The 19,637-nt window shown below is 36.6% G+C and overlaps 1 protein-coding gene and 1 long non-coding RNA gene across 3 annotated transcripts; both read left to right on the forward strand.

Annotated features, from left to right (window-relative positions):
• The first annotated feature begins 241 nt into the window (after positions 1-241).
• LOC141633965 (pentatricopeptide repeat-containing protein At2g01390-like) lies at positions 242-7,740 on the forward strand. Of its 2 annotated transcripts, none has more exons than XM_074446311.1 (5): positions 242-325; positions 1,732-1,826; positions 3,128-3,975; positions 4,797-6,073; positions 7,602-7,740. In XM_074446311.1, exons 3-4 carry the CDS (start codon positions 3,213-3,215, stop codon positions 5,795-5,797), a joined length of 1,764 nt encoding a protein of 587 aa, XP_074302412.1. In that variant the 5' UTR covers positions 242-325; positions 1,732-1,826; positions 3,128-3,212; the 3' UTR covers positions 5,798-6,073; positions 7,602-7,740. The 2 variants fall into 2 exon arrangements, with proteins under 2 accessions (XP_074302412.1, XP_074302413.1); XM_074446312.1 differs by having other exon boundaries at positions 306-1,364.
• A 6,573-nt stretch (positions 7,741-14,313) lies between these two features.
• Positions 14,314-18,860, forward strand: LOC141633966 (uncharacterized). The gene is made up of 3 exons (XR_012538728.1): positions 14,314-14,695; positions 15,160-15,187; positions 18,666-18,860. It is a non-coding gene; the product is annotated as an uncharacterized LOC141633966 (long non-coding RNA).
• The last annotated feature ends 777 nt before the right edge of the window (positions 18,861-19,637 follow it).

Here is a 19,637-nt window from a genome sequence, read left to right on the forward strand (position 1 = left end):
TAACAACAATGCCAGAGATAACCCGTGATTTTTACGGATAACAAAATTAGTTAGTGACATCTTCTTGTTTCCAACTCTAAAAAAAAGGGAAGCACTTCATTTTTCCAAGATATCTAACCTACTCGGCTACTCCGTATTAGATTAGACTTTGTAACGTAAGTATTCCCGCCTGTCACCCGGGCGACCCGGGTTTTATACCCGGCAACGTCGTTTTAATTTTCTTTTTGCCTTTTTTACATTCAAATAGCATTTGTGCAGCTAACTTTTTACCAGTTTAACAGGAACTTCTCTTCTCTCCTTCTCTCGTGTTATCCCCAAAATCTGGGTAAGTTCTCTACTTGTTTCAATCCAAATTGTTCAAACCCTAATATAGTATTTGTCAAGTTCATTTTATTTTATTTAATAGTTTTATGTTATTTAAATTAATAATATTTGCTGATAAACCACCACAACATTGTAAAGCACCAGCATAGTTATTTGTAGCTTCCTCCTTTTTGTGTTTCGTAACGGAACGATAAGGTTGCGTACATCCGACCCTTAAATAAATCTCTAAGTTCTTCAAATTTTACTAAAATAAGTTCAATTAGTGCGTCTGTTTCGAGTGTATTTGCAGAGAATTTGGTTGTTACAATGGAAGAAATAAGTTTAGAATCAAATGAAGAGGGAGAAATTGATGATGAGCAGTTTAGATTATTAGGTTTTGTTGTTGAATTGTTGGTTAAATCAATTGGGTTTCAGTTTAATTTATTTATTAATATCATAACATTGCCGTTTTCAGTGTTATATTATGGTTTGATGATTTTTACGAATCCGTTTTATGTGATTACACTTGGTAGGAGCTATTTGATAAGTTAATTAATGGAGTTATGGATAGAAGAGCAGAAATCGGGTGGGGGTTGTTGTGGTGTTTTGTGTGTGTTCTGTATGGGTAGGTTTGTCAATTTAGCATTAGTCGTTGGTGGGTTGATGATGAGGGTTTATGTTGTCGAGGAGGCTTTTCAGTTGAAGCAGCCACTGAATTTCGACTACACGAAAAGCAAGCCTCGAGCTTTGGCACCGATAACTAGTTGTCGGAGAGTCGAGTGTGGGGAGAATGTTTGTCGAGTGAGTGTTGGAGGTTGGGGAAGGTTTATATCTCCTTATCATAAGTTGCAGGCTAGTGTTACATTGGTTGTGCCCAGAGACAATCGACTACATCTCCCACAAATCAAAAGCGAAAACACCGGACTTCTCCGACCTCATGTCCTCCTCGCCTGACTGACACCATTGACCACGGCCTTCCTCATCCGACCTCCTTGGTGGAGATCCCTCGTCGGAAAGATCACGGCTTTTATCCTTTTCTTTGGTTTAAGTTTCTCTCTCAAGTAAGAGTTTTTCTATTTTTTCCCCGAATCTCCAAGTTCTTAAAATTTTACTAAAATAGGTTCAATTATTGAGTTATATATCTTCTATTAGACATTGTTATTAGATTGGTAGTCTATTTGTATAATTGTAGTTGCTTATTTTCTGTTTTTCCCAAACCCTAAATCTTTAATCTCTTAATTACTTGGGTCTTAATTGGCAATTAATTTTGACTCTTAGGAATTTTATTTGGGGCTTGACAATGTTGGTTTGCTGTATGGAGTACTTAAAGCAATCCGTTATAATACGTTCGAGTTAGTGAATTTTGGCTTAGCATTAAAATCGTGTCTAGATGTCACCCTCAGAATGGACCATTTTATTTTCCTTCAGGGTCCAGGATCAGAGTAACTTTTAAGGAGGTGCAAGTGATTTCGGATGACCTAGCCATACAAAACTCTCCTTGAACTACAATTGATTTGGCCAAGGTAGGTTAAGCTTGTATAGATTAGCGTCCTTTTACCATTAATATCATTTAAGTGGTGTTTTTTTCATGAGGTTTTGAAACCAACAAGCCACTTCGGATGCCTTCAAAACTGGATCGGATTCTTTCAAAACTAGATCGGGCAAAAATAGATGTCGTCACAATCCTGTTCATTTTTATACAATCTTATGCCCTGCCAAGGACGAAGTCTTAGTTTAAAAAAGCGCGCCTAGGCACAAGGCGCAGTGAGGCGCCAGCCAGATCGCATCAGACACAGTGAGGCGCATGGGATACAAAAGGCGCACCTAAGGCGTATGAGGCACATCCAAGGTGCACAATGCGCAATTGGTTAGGCGCATTAGTGTGCAATTCCATATTTTTTTTCCAAATTCTTTTATTTTACCCTTGTTTTCTCCCCCTTATCCTTAATTTTCACTTTTAAAGTACATGTTAGCCCTCTCTAAAACAAAGAAGGGATTATTTTCGCACAAAATTTGATTGTAAAATATGGATGTTCTTTTGAAAAAGCAGTGCGCCTCATGTGCAAAAGGCGCGGGCCTTCGCCTCGTGCCTTGGGACCCCATCGCCTCAGTGCGCCTTGCGCCTTCTCAAACTAAGGACGAAGTGCGCTTGCAGCGTTAACGGGCAGTCCCGTCAAGCAAGCGCAACATAATTCCATCCTAGCAGAACATCACATACAAAGTCAAAAACTGAAAAACAGCAGTAGTACTAATTTTTGCAAAGCCCTGAAAGCTCTTTAAGAACCAACATCACCACCCAGAGCCTCAAAGTGTCCAGTACCTAAGACTTTTAGGCACATGACAATTTTGAATTGTTGAGTAAATTACAGAATCTTATTAGTTGATTAGAAAATCTTCTTAGATAATATTTGAATTATCAGTTTTATTGTTGAGTAATTTGGGAGATTTTTTTGTTACTTTGTTGTTACTTTCTAATTATATATACGGAGTATATTTTTTTAAAACTACTTTGTAATTATATTATTATTATTATATAATGACGACATTTGAATTTTATGTATAAATGTTGTCCGTAATTTTTTTTAACGTGCCTACCTCTTCCTCAAATCCTGTGTCCACCCCTGGTTAAGGCTGCGTTGTTCCGCCCCATTTACCTAGCAATTAGTGGGGATCCCTTGGGGTAATGTTGGTTTTTGTTGAAGTGGCGTAGCTTTTCTGTGATGTTTGGAGACTCTCTCCTGAGTCCTGATGGACTGATCTGTCGTGAAAGTGCCTCTTATTTTGCTTTATGTCATTTGATCTTATGAAATGTATGTTTGTGTAGGTTGAATTTAAAAGATTAGTGATGTTTAGCGCTATATATAAGCTCTACGTATGAACTGTTTCTCTGTCAAGGCTGTTTATTATTCATGTTGCGACAATTTGCTAGTAGAGGACTTCTCCGAAAATATGCATCGTTGGTGCCTGGGTGTGGGAGTTTGAACTTTCAAGGATGTAAAAGTTCGTCTAGAAAGTATATCTATCCTGCATTAAGGTTTAGAAAGCCCTCTAAATCAGTTTGGAGAGGTGTAAATAAAAAGGTTAAAGTTAAAGAAGACCTTAGTTTATATCCGAAAGTATACATGAGAGACGTCGTTAGGAAAATTTCAAATATCCTCAGGGATTCATCTTGGGAATCTGCGCAAGAACGGCTTCAAGAGATACGTGTCAAATGGGATTCTTTTACTGTAAATCAAGTTCTAAAAACTCACCCACCAATGGAGAGGACTTGGTTATTCTTTAATTGGGTTTCTAAGAAGGGTTTTAAGCATGATCAGTTTACTTACACGACCATGCTTGATATTTTTGGAGAGGCAAATAGGATAAGCTCGATGAAGTATGTCCTTCAGATGATGCAGGAGAAAGGAATAAAGATTAATGTCGTTACCTACACGTCAGTTCTCCATTGGCTTTCAAAAAGCGGAGACTTTGATGGGGCGGTGAAGATATGGGAGGAGATGAAAGCTAAGAGATGTCATCCTACTGTTGTTTCTTATACTGCCTTCATGAAGGTTCTGTTTGATAATAACAGAGCTGAAGAGGCCACTCAGGTGTACAAGGAGATGATTCAGTCTGGACTTACTCCTACTTGTCACACTTGTACAATCTTAATGGTGCATCTTGTCTCTTCTGGTAAGCTGGCGTAAAGAATTGGTTTTACCTTTTCTTTCTGGTGTACACATTATTGAGTTTTTCTGCCGAGTTGCATGCTACCGTCTTGTAGGCATAAGCTTACTTGTTGGCAAACTATATATATTATCACCTTTATTTATTAAAGCAACGTCTCTTGATTGTCAAATGGCATTTACATTTTACAAGACAGAGGTTTCTGAGGCCCTCTTGTTCAACGCACTTGTGATCGAAGATATATTTACTGGTTAAAAACGATAATTTTTATCGAATTATTTGATTATTCGTTGTATGGATTATTGAATTTGATGATTTGCCTAGGTTTTTAGAAAGCAGTCAAAGCACCCAACTCATCACCCAACTCATGAGTTCTTAATTATTAGGATATGCGTTGAAAATCAAAAGCAAAATGCGCTTATTTAGTGATGTTCAGGTAGCTCATACATAGAGATCTTACAGTATCCTTTCGGCATAGAGGATTTTCTCAGATGTGGTTCATATGTTAGTACAATTTTCTCTATTGGTAGATTGAAGCTCAATCTGATGGCATAATGGTGGTATTACTACTGTTAAAATTTTCTTATCAGCGTGTGCCCCTAGTTTGACGTAGTTTTTGAAGTCCACCGAAAAATTGCAATAACGTCTATTTTCGAGTCAGCTGGTAGGATGGTTTTCATGTTGTTCAGTGATTGATATCTTACATATTATTAGGTGCTTAGTTGTTAGGTTATTTTTTACACTTCTAATAACAGTTTTAACTTAAGATCACAAATGTGATGCATTTCTGGCATTACCGTACAAAGCTGATAATCAATTTGTTTCAGGCAAATGCAAATCAGCTCTAGAGGTCTTTGTAAAATTGCAAGAAACTGGAGTGCAACCTGACAAAGCCATGTGCAATATTTTGGTAGAGCAATTTAGCAAAGGTGGGGAGGCGTGGGCCATTATCCAAATCCTTCGTTATATGAAGGACAATTCTCTTGTTCTACGATATCCTATATATCTTCAAGCTCAAGAAGCTCTGAAAATGGCCGGTGAGGATGATATGCTTCTTCGACAAGTTAATCCCCATATCACTATTTATGATGAGAGTGTAACTTTAGTAGCAGAGGAGATGGAGTCTGATGTCAACTTTGTCATAGATAAGGGACTCCTAATTGCTTTTTTGAGAGAGAAGAATTTTGGTGCCATTAACTGCATTTTTACCGGAATGATATCTCATGGTAAATTGTTGGACTCCAAGTTGGTTTCAGAAATTATAGTGATAAATTGCGATCATGACAGGATAGATGCTGCTTTATTGGCCTTTGAATACAGTAAAAATATGGGAATTGTCATTGAGCAGATAGCCTTTCTTTCACTAATCGGGGTTCTGATGCGAGCCAGTGAGTTTTCAAAGATCTTGCAGCTGGTAGAGCAAATGGTTTCTCTCAAATCCTTTTTAGAACCAGCATTTTCTGCTTCTCTGATTTATAGGCTTGGTCAAGCCAAAGAGCTTGATATTGCTGTAAAAATATTCAGTTTATTGCCTGAGGAGATTAAGACCACTTCTGTATATACTGCGTTGATTGACGTCTACTTCTCAGCTGGAGAGCGGAATAAAGGAATTGAAACATTTAAAGCTATGAAAAGGAAAGACATTCAGGCAGCGTCAGCAACGTACACTATTCTCATAAGAGGTCTTGAAATGTGTGGCCGAGCTGATGAAGCACAGTTCTACAGAAGGGAAAAGAGAAGTATGGAGACGAGATATCATGTTCTGATTGCTGTTCTTATAGAGGAAAAACTATGTGATACCTTATTTGCAGGTTACATGGTGTCATAAAACACTGATTGGCTATGTTACTCAGACTCGGTTATAACTTCACAGAGTATTTGTCGGATGCGTTTCTTAAGTGTCAGATGCCCATAATATGAAGAGTCGGAGTAAACTCTTGAAAGACATGATGGGTGGAATCCTTCTCTGATATCAAAATAGCAACACACATTCTTAGCCACATGAAAAGCGCCAAGTGGATCTGTCATACACCCGGTGATTATTTTCTTGATTGCTGACTGGAGACCACTAACTCTTGGTAAGGAAATCAATTGATTGAACATTGTTAGCGCCTGCTTTTTTCCGCATTTTATTTTCACCATTTCGATTCAAATTTTCTACTTATTGATTGGATTTCGATTCGATTGATTCATTCAATTCGATTGATTGATTGATTGGCTCCATTATTCGATTATTCGGCTCCATTGATTCAATTCATTCAAATTTCATTTCAAATTCACTTAAATTCCATTAAATTCAAATTTCATTTCAGCTTTACTAATTTAAATAATAGTTATTATTAATTTTGTTAACAATAATACTATTTTTTAAATATTAATATTATTTATTTTTTATTATAATTATAATTATAATTAATAATATTGTTAATAATTTATTTATTTATTATTATTACTATTATTATTATTATTATTATTATGATGATGATGATGATGATAATGATGACTATTATTATTAAAATGAATAATAATGTTATTAATGTTAATGTTCATGTTGTTGTTGTTGTTGTTGTTGTTGTTGTTGTTGTTGTTGTTGTTGTTGTTGTTGTTGTTGTTGTTGTTGTTGATATTATTATTACGGTTTTTCTATCCTATGCCCACTAGGCATAGGATAAGAAACCTAAAAAGGAAAGAATTAATGATGTTTTTTCTTGAAATGTGATAAGATATTGCAATTTTCCATAAAAACATCATTAATTCTTTCCTTTTTTAATTTCTTATCCTATGCCTAGTGGGCATAGGATAGAAAAACCCTTATTATTATTATTATTATTATTATTATTATTATTGGTATTATTATTAAAATTCATAACATTTATTGGTATTATTATTAAAATTCATAACATTTATTATTAATATTATTAATGAGGCACACCGAACCGACTTGACTCACTTGCCAATACGGGGTCTTACAAGTCAACACGCTTGCCAACATGGTTACAAATTCGCTTGGTACCCTACGAATCACAAATCGTTAAAATCGAATTCTATCAAGTTGAATACTGAAAATACATGTAACACATTTTCTATAAGCGAATCGCGAATCGGTAAGGCGTATTCATAGCGAATATGATAACCGTGCTTGTCAAACCATCATTAAAAGAGGGCACAGAGACCTTAGCTTCAAGCAAGGTCCCGACTACCCACCATTACCGTAAGGCATCAGAGAATGACCTTTTGCATACCCTCTGAGGCCTTTGTTACGCGTGATTATTATAATTTATGATTATTCATATATAATATTATAATTTTTTTCTTATAAATATTAATTTTAGTATTAATATTATACTATGAAATATGAATATGAATATATTATAGTTGATAATAACAATAATATTGAATACTATTATTATTATTAATATGATTATTTTGATTAATTCAAATTTCAATTCAAACTTTTTATTCGATTCGATTCAAATTTCATTTATTCAAATTTATTGATTGATTGATTGATTCGATTTACATTCATTGATTCGATTGATTTGATTGATTCCATTCGATTATTCATTCGATTCGATTGGGATTCGGCTCCATTCGATTGATTGATTGATTCAATTTAAAAAGCTGAAAAAAAGGCGCCTTTAATGTCATTTGCTCGTATTTTTGTCAGCTACTTAGGGACTAGTTGAAATCACATAAGCTTGTTTGCGACAAAGAAATTAATTTTAATGATATCATTGGTGCATTATTATTAATTGACATAGTTGAGAAAAAGCATGATTAGTCAGCTGTATGAAGTCATGGTTGTACGGTATATTATAATTTGTTGATGATCCTTGTATATGCTGACTAGGACTTGTTGGAAATGATGGCTTTCTACAGCAACTTTCAACAATTGCTTTTTGATTGTTTGACATCCCACATCGGTGGAATAGTGCTTCCACCTTTGCTTTTTATATCAACTTGTCCTCTTTTGGTTAAGTGAGTGGACCAAAGGGGCTTTTGTTGTAAGTCCTTGGGCCTGTGGGTTTGGGTCCAAACACACACACGCGCGCCGGCTCGGCTCGGGCTCGGGTTTGGGTAGAGCACCTGCGGTGCGGGCCAAAGGCCCTCTTTTACCTTTTTGCTCTTGTGTGTAATGGGATGTCTACATTCATTCTGTTTGGTGGTTGAGTGTGTTGATTTAGTGGTCAAATGAGATCATAGTGCTGCGATTAAGGAGCTTAATCGCCACTAACTCGGTCTTCGATCGCTTGTGGGCGGTTTTTCATGTGTCGTTGCTCTAATTTTACTATAAATAGAAAGCAACTGTTTCACTTCTAAAACACACAAAAAATCAACTCTCTTCTCTTCTCTTTTTTCGTCTTCTCTCGCTCTCTAATATATTTCGGGTATTCTTTGATTTAATCGTTCCAAGTCTCACGATTCGAGTGGGCGGAATGCGCGGGAGACCGTAGTGTTAACCTTGGGGAACTACGGCACTAGGCGATCGCCACCACGGTCGCATCTTAGGAGAAATAGTTTTCAAGGCAAAGTGGTTTATACACGGCACTACATTCGGGTTTATTTTATCTTCGCTTATATTCTCATCGTCATTTGGTATTTCTATTCTCCTTCATTTCTCGCATCTTTCGAATAACAATTTGAAAACTATTTAGTTCTTTGTAACTATGTCTCGTTATGTCGAAAATTGCTCCCTGAATTGGCGAAATTGGAGTCGTTAGACGGTCACAATTATAAGCGTTGGTCCCAGAAACTTTTCATGTATTTTGAGCAGTTAGAAATTGATTATGTTTTACTTAATGACCCGCCTAAACCTATCACCCCTACTGATGTTGAGACGACCCCTCCTGCTGCAAAGGATGTTAAATCCAATGAAGAGGACATTGCGAAATTTGTAAAGGATAACAAAACTGCTAGGTGGCATATTCTGAATAATATGACAAACACCCTGTTCGACTTATTTGCTGTGAATAAGTCTGCTAAATTTATTTGGGAGTCTTTAGAAACTAAGTATGGGGCTGATGATGCGGGGAAAAAGAAGTATGTTGTGGGAAAATGGTTGGGATTTCAAATGGCTGACGGGAAACCTATCATGGATCAAGTCCATGTCTATGAAAACCTTTGTGCTGATGTTGTGAATGAAGGCATGAAACTTGATGATATCTTTATAGCCAATGTTCTGCTAGAGAAATTCCCTCCCTCCTGGTCTGATTACCGAAACCAACTTAAGCATAAAAAGAAAGACCTGTCCCTTAAAGAACTTATAGGACATATGAGGACCGAGGAGGCTAATCGCCTTAAAGACCTTCCCGCTAGTCAATCGTGGACGTTTCGCCGTTTCGCTTTGTTAAAGCTAATCTGGCCGAGTCCGGTGGTCCGTCTAATCGAGACATATAAGGGTAAGGGTAAGGCCAAGGTTGGTCGGGTAAGAACCAGGGTCCCGCTAAGAAGAATGGTCCAGGGAAGCATACCAAACCGGTTCCTAAGATTCGTAAAGTCGCTAAGGGTCCTATTGTCGCTATGTCTGCGGAAAACCGGCACAAAGCCTACCAATGTTCTCGAGAAGAAATCTGCCGAGGCCAATGTTCTTGTGATCGATGATGTTATTGTATTTTGTGGTTGTGGAAGCTAATGGTGGGTAATTCTTGAATGGGTCTTGATCCGGAGCTTCGAGACACCTCTGTCGATAGGGTTTATTTGCCGAGTTCGAGGAAGTTCTTTGATGGGTAATTCTTCATCCGCAAAGATCACAGCAAAGGCAAGATCCTTCTCAAACTCACCTCGGGAAAACACTTGCTCTCGCAATGTTTTATTTGTACCCTCATTGCGTCGAAACCTTGTGTCGGGTGCCTTGTTAAACAAAGCTGGTTTGAAACTTGTTTTTGAGGCCGACAAGGTGGTAATGTCGCGTAATGGGGAATTTGTGGGCAAGGGTTATCTTTCTGGGGGTCTTTTTGTATTAAACATCGATTCTCGCTATTAATAATATTGCATCTTCTTCTCGCTTATATCGCCGAGTCTATTGATGTTTGGCATGGTAGATTAGGTCATGTGAATGTGGATTACATTAAAAAACTTAGAACTATGAGTTTAATTCCGAGTTTGACGAGTCAAGAATTCTCTAAATGTGGTAGTTTGTGTAGAGGCTAAGTTTACAAAGAAGCCTAGTAAACCCGTGACTACTAGGAACACGAGTCTTCTTGAGTTAATTCACACCGACCTAGCCGACTTCAAAAATGTTGCAAGTAGAGGTGGCAAGAATTATTATGTTACGTTTATAGATGATTGTTCTAGATACACCCGTGTCTATTTGCTTAAGACTAAAGATGAAGTTGAACACTCTTTTATAAACTTTAAGAATGAAGTTGAGAACCAACTTGTGAAAAAATTAAAAGGGTAAGATCGATAGAGGTGGTGAGTATAAATCCGGTTATCTAGCCGACTTTTGTCGTAAACGGTTTAATACATGAGACTAGTCCACCTTATTTACCCCAATCCAATGGTGTAGCTGAACGTAAAAATAGAACCTTAAAAGAAATGATGAATGCTATGCTTTTAAGTTCTCGCCTATCTGACGATATGTGGGGGAAGCAATACTTTTCGCTTGTCACCTTCTTAACCGTGTACCTCATAAGAAAATTGACAAGACCCCTATGAGATTTGGAAGGGCTATCCTCCTAACCTAAGTTACCTTAGAGTATGGGGGTGTTTGGCTAAAGTGGGCTTACCTGATTTTAGGAGACCTACCGTTGGACCTAAGACCTATGATTGTGTATTTATAGGTTATGCTCAAAATAGCTCTGCTTATAGATTTATGTCTTTGAGTGACCGTTCTATATCCGAGGCTAGAGATGCCGAATTTTTTGAGCATGTTTTTCCTTTTCATAAAATCGTTGTTCCATCTCCTAGTTTACCCGTTGCATCTTCGATATGTCTTCACATGCTAGTGCTAGCACTTCTAGTGATGTTTCTGTTGAACCTAGAAGAAGTAAAAGACCTAGATGCCCAAAGAACTTTGGTGATGATTATGATACAACTATGTTGTTCGAACTAGGATACATCTGTGTCGTGCTAGTGATGAGTTTGTTTGACCTTTTTAATAGAAGATGACCAAAAACCTATAGTGAGGCAATGAAATCCATTGATGCTAATTTTTGGAAAGATGCTATTAAAAGTGAACTTGACTCTATTGTGTCAAATCAGACTTGGGAGTTGACTGATTTACCTAAAGGTAGTAAACCCATTACAAGTAAATGGATCTTTAAAAGAAAATGAGACCTGACGGTACAATAGAGAGGTTCAAAGCTAGACTTGTAGTTAGAGGCTTTACACAAAAGAAGGGTATTGATTACTTTGATACTTACTCTCCTGTGACCAAAATTTCGACTATTAGGACTCTTGTCGCCTTAGTTGCTATTCATAACCTTGTTATACATCAGATGGATGTTAAAACCGCCTTTTTGAATGGTGAACTAAGGGAAGAGATCTATATGTCTCAACCTGAAGGTTTTGTGATTGAGGGTCAAGAGAGTAAAGTGTGTAAACTGAACAAGTCACTCTATGGATCGAAACAAGCACCTAAACGGTGGTATGAGAAATTTAACAACACTTTGATAAGTAATGGCTATGTGGTTAACAATTCGGATTCATGTGTTTATTCAAAAGTAATAGAAATCGATTGTGTGCTTATATGCCTTTATGTTGATGACATGTTAATACTTGGTAATAATTTAGAGGTGATAATTAGAACCAAAGAATTTTTGTCATCACATTTTGAGATGAAGGACTTAGGAGAAGCTGATGTTATCCTAGGAGTTAAAGTCATCCGAAACCCCAATGGAATCTGTCTAAGTCAATCTCATTATGTTGAAAAAGTGTTGAAAAAGTTTAACTGCTTTGATGATGTGCCTGCTAGAACACCCTATGATCCTAGTGTACACTTGTGTAAAAACTTGGGCAAAAGTGTTTCCCAAGAAGAGTATGCTAAAATCCTAGGTAGCGTGATGTTTTTAATGAACTGTACTCGACCAGATATTGCTTATGCAGTTAGTAGACTGAGTCGTTATACACATAATCCTAGTAATGAACACTGGAATGCTCTTCGTCGTTTACTAAAATACCTAAAAGGAACAGTTGACTTATGTTTGCATTATAGTAAATTTTCTTTGTGTTAGAGGGATATTGTGATGCGAATCGGGTTGCAGGTAACGATGAGATCTGTTCTACTAGTGGTTATGTCTTTACCATGGGTGGAGGTGCTATATCGTGGAAGTCCTCTAAATGACTTGACGCACGCTCTACCATGGAATCTCGAGTTCATAGCTCTTGAGTCAAGGTGACAAGAGGCCGAATGGTTGAGAAACCTTTAGTCGATATACCAAAGTGTGGGGCGGACGGCTAACACCGGTCTCCCTACACCGTGACTCGCAGTCAGTCGCTATTGGTGTTGCAAAGAATAGTGTCTACAATTCAAAGAAGAGACACATTCGAATAAGGCACGCTGCAGTTAGACAACTCCAAGACAACGGAGTGATTGCTTTGGACTATGTGAAGTCCGAAAACAATCTTGCTGATCCCTTTACTAAAGGGTGGCTAGAGACTAGTCGTTGATACGTCGAGGGGAATGGGGCTTAAGTCCTTAGGTCAAGAGTGAGACTTGACTAGGTCTAAAGCTTCTATTTCTATGGCGTTGTATGATTCATAGCCTCTATGGTGGTGCTTTTGAGACGCACTTGATGAATCATACACCAGGTTGGACTTAGGTCCTTAATGACTCATGTGAGAAGTGCTATTGAGAAGCACTTGAGTCACCTACGTAGGTGTAACGATCATTAGACTATGAGAAGTCTTCTGAACACATCTATTAGTACCGAGGTAAACGCATAACTCTTAAAGAGCGCGTTGCACTTTCGCGGAACGATCTTAATCTGAAGGTATGATATGTGTTGTGGGGGGTATCGACCGAAGCTCAGCTAGGAATTCAAATCGCAAGATATTCTCTCGCTGTAAGTAAGTTGTTTCCTCATTGCACTAAAGTGTCAATTCAAATCGAAAGATATTGATACCTAAGTATCCAATCCTTCCTTTACCCAGGAATTTCTTTTTTCTCTCTCTTCGCCATCAGTGGGGGATTGTTGGAAATGATGGCTTTCTACAGCAACTTTCAACAATTGCTTTTTGATTGTTTGACATCCCACATCGGTGGAATAGTGCTTCCACCTTTGCTTTTTATATCAACTTGTCCTCTTTTGGTTAAGTGAGTGGACCAAAGGGGCTCTTGTTGTAAGTCCTTGGGCCTGTGGGTTTGGGTCCAAACACACACACGCGCGCGCGCGCCGGCCCGGCCCGGCTCGAGCTCGGGCTCGGGTTTGGGTTTGGGTAGAGCACCTGCGGTGCGGGCCAAAGGCCCTCTTTTACCTTTTTGCTCTTGTGTGTAATGGGATGTCTACATTCATTCTGTTTGGTGGTTGAGTGTGTTGATTTAGTCAAATGAGATCATTAGTACTGCGATTAAGGAGCTTAATCGCCACTAACTCGGTCTTGACTGCTACTTTTGTGGGGCGGTTTTTCATGTCTTTGTTGCTCTAATTTTACTATAAATAGAGCAACTGTTTCACTTCTAAAACACACAAAAATCAACTCTCTTCTCTTCTCTTTTCGTCTTCTCTCGCTCTCTAATATATTTTCGGGTATTCTTGATTTAATCGTTCCAAGTCTCACAGTTCGAGTGGGCGGAATCTGCGTGAGACCGTAGTGTTAACCTTAGGGAACTACCGCACTACCGATCGCCACCACGGTTAAATCTAGGAGAAATAGTTTTCAAGGCAGTGGTTTATACACGGCACTACATTCGGGTTTATTTTATCTTCGCTTATATTCTCATCGTCGGCTGGTATTTCTATTCTCCTTCTGTTTCTGCATCTTTCGAATAACAGGACTTAGGTGCGTTGGATTCCCTAATCTAATGGGTCTCTAATTAGACCCGAAAAACTGATGCAATCCGAGTGATCGATGCCTTGAGCCGATTAGCCTGACCAAAACCCAATAGTCGGTCTATTTTATTAAAGATGACTTCTAATCATGTTCTCACTTCTCACACTTGTTCCCAACTATCAATCTTTTTTATTAACAAACTAATTACTCCGTATTAATTAGCCATTTTTAAGCACATGATCTGCAGGGTGATTTGTTTACGTGAATGATTATGTTATGCTTTGTTATATCTGTGGTATTATGAGGGCATTACGCATATTCCTGGGCATAAGTGCCTAAAATTAGGTCGCTAATCTTATCTATATCATTTCATATATTAAAGCAAAAGCCACTATACCATAAAAAGATGATGTGCCAAGCTATGATTAATCTGTAGTATTTTTATACGTACAAAAGTATAGGTACAAAATTTGCAAACTTGAAAATACGGATCCCGCACTTAACTCAATAAACTGCCCACTAAAGCACTACTCCGTATCTTCGTACCACAATTTGTGCTACTCCGTATCTACTACCTCCTTAATCAACAACCACATAGATATCTTCATAAACAACTTTGATAAATCCCATCTCACCCATCAAATTAACATATCAAAATCAGAGTAACCAAATAATTGCTCTTAATCGTCTTTTAATTTGAGAATTAATTGAAGGCTGATCGTCTTTTAAATTTGGGGGTTTCATTAGAAAGATGAACTCCATCTCTCTCGATTACCACTATTTTAATTACCCGGTAATTCCTTCTTTTTTTTCTGTCTTTTTTCTTCGTCGAAGTCGTTTTAGGTTATACAGAGGTTTTGTAGATGTGATATAATTTGGGGATTAGCTTAACTTACTGAGTTTGACGATGGCAGATTCGATTAATGGTAATCCACTTAATTTGCGAAAATGATTTATGGTGTTTAGCGGGAAAAAGACTCAATTTGCAAAAATTATTTGACTATGTAATAGAAACGGAGAGGGGGAATTGCATAAAGGATAATTGTCGTATTATTGATAATCGTTCGTTCGTCTGACATACAATAAGGGACACTTTATATAGTGTCTTAAATCTAGGCCTAGAATCCCCTACAAGATATTATTCATATCATAATTATATTATTAGTTATTACGATTACGGTATAATACCGTAATATTAACGCTATGCAAATTCTCCAAATTAACTAATCAAGAAATAAACTTGATTAATGATGGCAGGTTAAAATGAAGATGGCAGCATTATTTGGTATTGTTTCTTATTTAAGTTTTGGATTCTATGGTTTTGTTTGGTTATGACTTATGATTTAAGGTAAAATCTAAAGACATTTAAATTAGTTGATTATGAAATGACTGAATATCGAAAATTAGGGGTCTTTGTTTGATTTTTAATCCAGAAATTATAGTCCCAATGATCCGATATTAATGGTTGCAAAGGAGTACAAAGATTCTATGCACATGTTCGATTAGTGCAATACCATTTTTTTTTATTTCTTAACATTCTTTTTTACTTCCTTTCGATGTTTGTCAAGAACCTTCTTTGACAGTTAATCTTACTTTTTCGGTTGTTGAATTTGTAGTGTTCATATTCTGTTACAGTAACCTATTTCTCATTATTAGATATAAGGCCATTTTCTTACAGTTTGTTTCACCTTGCATAAATAGCTCATCTAATAGACCCTACAACTCTACCAGCATCTTCTAAGAAGTTAGCTCGAAACTACTAAGCTTTAGAGAAAGGAGTTAAGAGTTTTCAATATTTTTAGATTGCTCAGTATGTAGTAGCAGCTTTAGCTTTAACAGAATAAAGTTGGCTATTGAAGAGGACAATAATGAAAATTTCAGGCAGGTAACTAGGGGCTAGATCACTCTTATAGATGAATGAGAAGTAAGTGATTTGTATGTAGTTACTATAAGTATTGGTTGTAAAACTATTGATACTATCAATTATAAGACTACCAAATTAGGACATGTTCATTTTTGTTAATCATTGTGAGACTGTTATTTTAAGGCATACTCTCCCCGACTCTTTAAAATCGTTCCATTCTTCAAATTTTCTGATGTGGATTTTGAACAAATAGGTCATTCAAAAGAATCAGACGGAATAATATGTACTAAGTTTTATTATATTTTATTTTGTTTCACCTTGCCAAATTAGCTAATACATTGTCATTGGGCAAATTGGAGGACCTATGGAAAACATATTGGAGGATGCTCGATTTCTGTATATAATTTAACGGGAGTTTTATCAAGAATGCTCAAGCAGTGGTATTAACCTAAAAAATATTCAATGTACGTATTACTTTTAATGTGTCCTACAATTCCTTCGTCCCTAAGTCAAGTAATGTATTTTTCAAATTTTATTTGCTTTTTGGACTGTTTCGTTGTTCATACGGTAACTATTTTTCTTTTAATCTACACTTACTCTCAAACAATGTAATTTTGGTGCATACTGCGTACCCCAATAGTAATGTGTTCTACTGTTTTTTTGTTTTGCTTCTCTGTTACGTGTAGTGTTAGTTCCATCTTTGTTCGTTGATCGATATTTTATCACCCTTTTTGTGTAGAAATGGTGGGTATTAATCATTGTTCAGTTGAGGTTGGTTAAACAGTTAGTCTATTGAGCCGAAAACTGTAATGTATCTTCGCAGATCAATTGGCTAACGAGTGTAATTGTATCTTTATTGATGGTTTTGGGTATTACAGAGTATTAAACTTTTTCTGATATATTATGCAGGTAGCAAAGGTTAATTGATTGAAAAGTATACTCCCTCCGATCCACATCAATGTTAACATGGACTCACCTTTCTTCTCACAAAAAGCTGGTCGATGTTACCATTGGTGTGAATCGGAGGGTGTATATTTTTTTAAATATGTATTATGTATGGTGATGATGACACTCCGCCTACTAACAATTGTCTCTTTTTTACTCGTGTTTGGGTATTAATAATGTCATTTCCATTTCTCGAGCTAAGAGAGACCAGTAGATGGAAGAGCATAAATTATGAATTTCCAGTGACTTGGTTACTGTTGATGGACAGCTATATTTTGTAACGTTGTTTACTAGAGAGCGGGTCCAATGACGTTTACGACCTAGCAAAAAAAAGAACTCGACATTGGAACTTTGTTTATACAGTGTAGCGATTGTTCAATGGTTTGTAATCATATTGACAAATAACTTAATATGAATAATTCAAATTTCTTATTAGGGGATTTTTATATGAGAACAACAATATAATATTAGAAAGTATGAATGTTACACTCATGGGCGGCCCAAACATAGAGCAATTCAGCTCATTGCACCGGGGCCCAACTGAATAAAGGGCCCAAACCAACCTGATTTAAAAAAAAAAAAAAACCTCCTACTTTTCTACGACAAACACAGAAAACACAACCACACTTTACTCTTTTCTCTTCCACATTAAAACAAATCAATTCATCGACTACCTCTATTTTTTCAATCACTCAAATTTTGATCTGCTAAAACAATATCTTATTATGATCATTGATCATCTCTAGTTTTCAATCATTAAATTTTCGATCATCTCTAGTCTTCAATTGTTACGGTAAGTCTTTTTTTTTGTATTCATTAGTTAGGGTTTCTGTTGAGTTTTTTTCCTTTCAATTTGTTTGTCTATTTGTTATTTCAATTGATTGATGTTGTTAATACTTGTTGAATGTTTTTATTTTAGGTTAAACTTTTTGAGGATTGAAGACTGTTATTTGTCATATTTGGTGATAAATAATATCGTTGGAGAATATTTTCTTGTCTGTTTTTGTAGTTTATGAACAAAAAATAATTTTCTATATTGTATTTTTTATAAGACAACAATTTTAGATTGGTTTTGCGTGAAATTTTTTTTTTTTTGATAAATCCGACCTACAGAGAGTAGAGCCGAGGAACAAAAACCACAAAATAGTACAAACAAACTGTTAAACACCAAAGAAACGAAAAGAACAAGTATTAAACTCTAATTTGCCTCCTCTTCTCCTTCCAAGTGCGGATGACTTTCCAATTGCAAATCCAATCCTCAACGGAATATGGCGATCTCTCCTTCCAGGCCTTACTCCAAAAACCAACTCTCGGGATGATCTTCTCCTTCATATGCGGCCAGTCAGGGGTTTTTTGTTCAAAAATAATCGTGTTCCTCAATTCCCAAAGACTAGTAACGACCGCAATGAAAAAAGCGTCCCAAACTTTTCTCTCAAAACCTTTCAGGTGCGAGTTATTCCAAACTAAAAATGCCTCATCAATTTCCAAAGGCCAAACCCAGTCCAACCCCAATCGCACAAACCTCATTCCGAGTTCCCACGAGAACTTACAATGGAGGAAAACATGGTTAATCGTTTCCAGGCACGTCCCACAAAATACACAAGTTACCTCGGCCGCACTCAAAGCTTTCCACTTGAGTATCCTATCCTTTGTATTTAGTCTTTTCCACAGTATTGCCCACAACATTATTTCATACCGTGGGGGAGCGAGCCCTTTCCAGACATGACGGAACCAAGGCTTACTATTATCCTCCTTGTATTTCATATCATAAAAAGCTTTCATAAAAGAATTAGCAGTGAACGTACCCACTGCTAATTCTTTTATGAAAGCTTTTTATGATATGAAATGAAATTTATTTATTCATTGAGGCCACATTTTTCGATATTGAACAGGGCCACGGAAACTCATTGGCCGCCCCTGGTTACACTACTAACATTTGGTATTTGTATTGCAGGGAAGCAACGAGGGATGTCAAAGTTCAATTTCAATTTGAAGGCACAAATGCAACCAGATTGGAGATGGTGTGATTAAAATGAGCTCTTTAATTCTTTGATTTAAATACTAGGTGTGGACGTGTATCATACAGCATTTACAACATTCAGTTGGTATTTGTATTTAGAATTGCACTATTATGTTTGACATTGTTGTACTTAAGGGAGTTAGAGTCATTAATTCTTTGATTTTGGACAGAATATAGAAAAATGACTTCTTAAACCCGACATGCTCTTTTTATGATGAAGGGCCAATGATTTGAATCATCTCTGTTTTTATTTCCGGATTATCATTCGGAAACAATCTCTTTGTTTTGTTAATACAAGTGTAAAACCGAGTATCTCCGGCCTCTTACATCATAGTTTACGGGAGTCCTTCGGGCACTAGCGTAATATTGTACTTCTTCACAATTACGATGAGAATACCCATGTTGTCTTCCCCCTTTGATTTCCTAAGGGCTTTTATTATCTTTAACATTTGTTTTGTCTTCATACTTGGTAGTGTAGGACTGGATATTTGTTTTTTTTTTTTTTTAATTGTTTATGATGGATATCGGTAAAACTTGGTAAACAACTATTTTATTTTTGTATAATGAACTATACATGTAAACACCTTTACTTACTGATATCTATTTTTATACTCCCTCTCAGTCACTATATTGTTTCCATTTGATATGGGCACAATACTTAAGGAAAAGTATTAAAATAGGAGTAAAAGAGTTGTGTGGGGTTGGTGATAGAGAGAGAGATGAATTATTATTAGTTAAATAAAGAATTGTGTGGCCAAAACATAAAGAAAAGTAATAAAATAGGAGTAAAAGAGTTGTGTGAGGTTTGGTGATAGGAGAGAGGAATGAATAAAATAAGAGTAAAAGTTTCTAAAAATAAAAAGGGGAACATTAGTTGAATAATCTGTTTCAGGAAACAGGGAACAT

Source organism: Silene latifolia, chromosome Y (genome assembly GCF_048544455.1).
Source record: "Silene latifolia isolate original U9 population chromosome Y, ASM4854445v1, whole genome shotgun sequence".
Classification (NCBI taxonomy): domain Eukaryota; kingdom Viridiplantae; phylum Streptophyta; class Magnoliopsida; order Caryophyllales; family Caryophyllaceae; genus Silene; species Silene latifolia.

What these genes read in the sequence shown, in the direction of transcription:
- LOC141633965 (XM_074446311.1), top strand. Translation starts at nt 3,213, where the DNA reads ATGTTGCGACAATTTGCTAGTAGAGGACTTCTCCGAAAATATGCATCG. An exon ending in GGTGCATCTTGTCTCTTCTG is followed by an intron (nt 3,976 to 4,796) that starts GTAAGCTGGCGT and finishes AATTTGTTTCAG; the next exon opens with GCAAATGCAAATCAGCTCTA.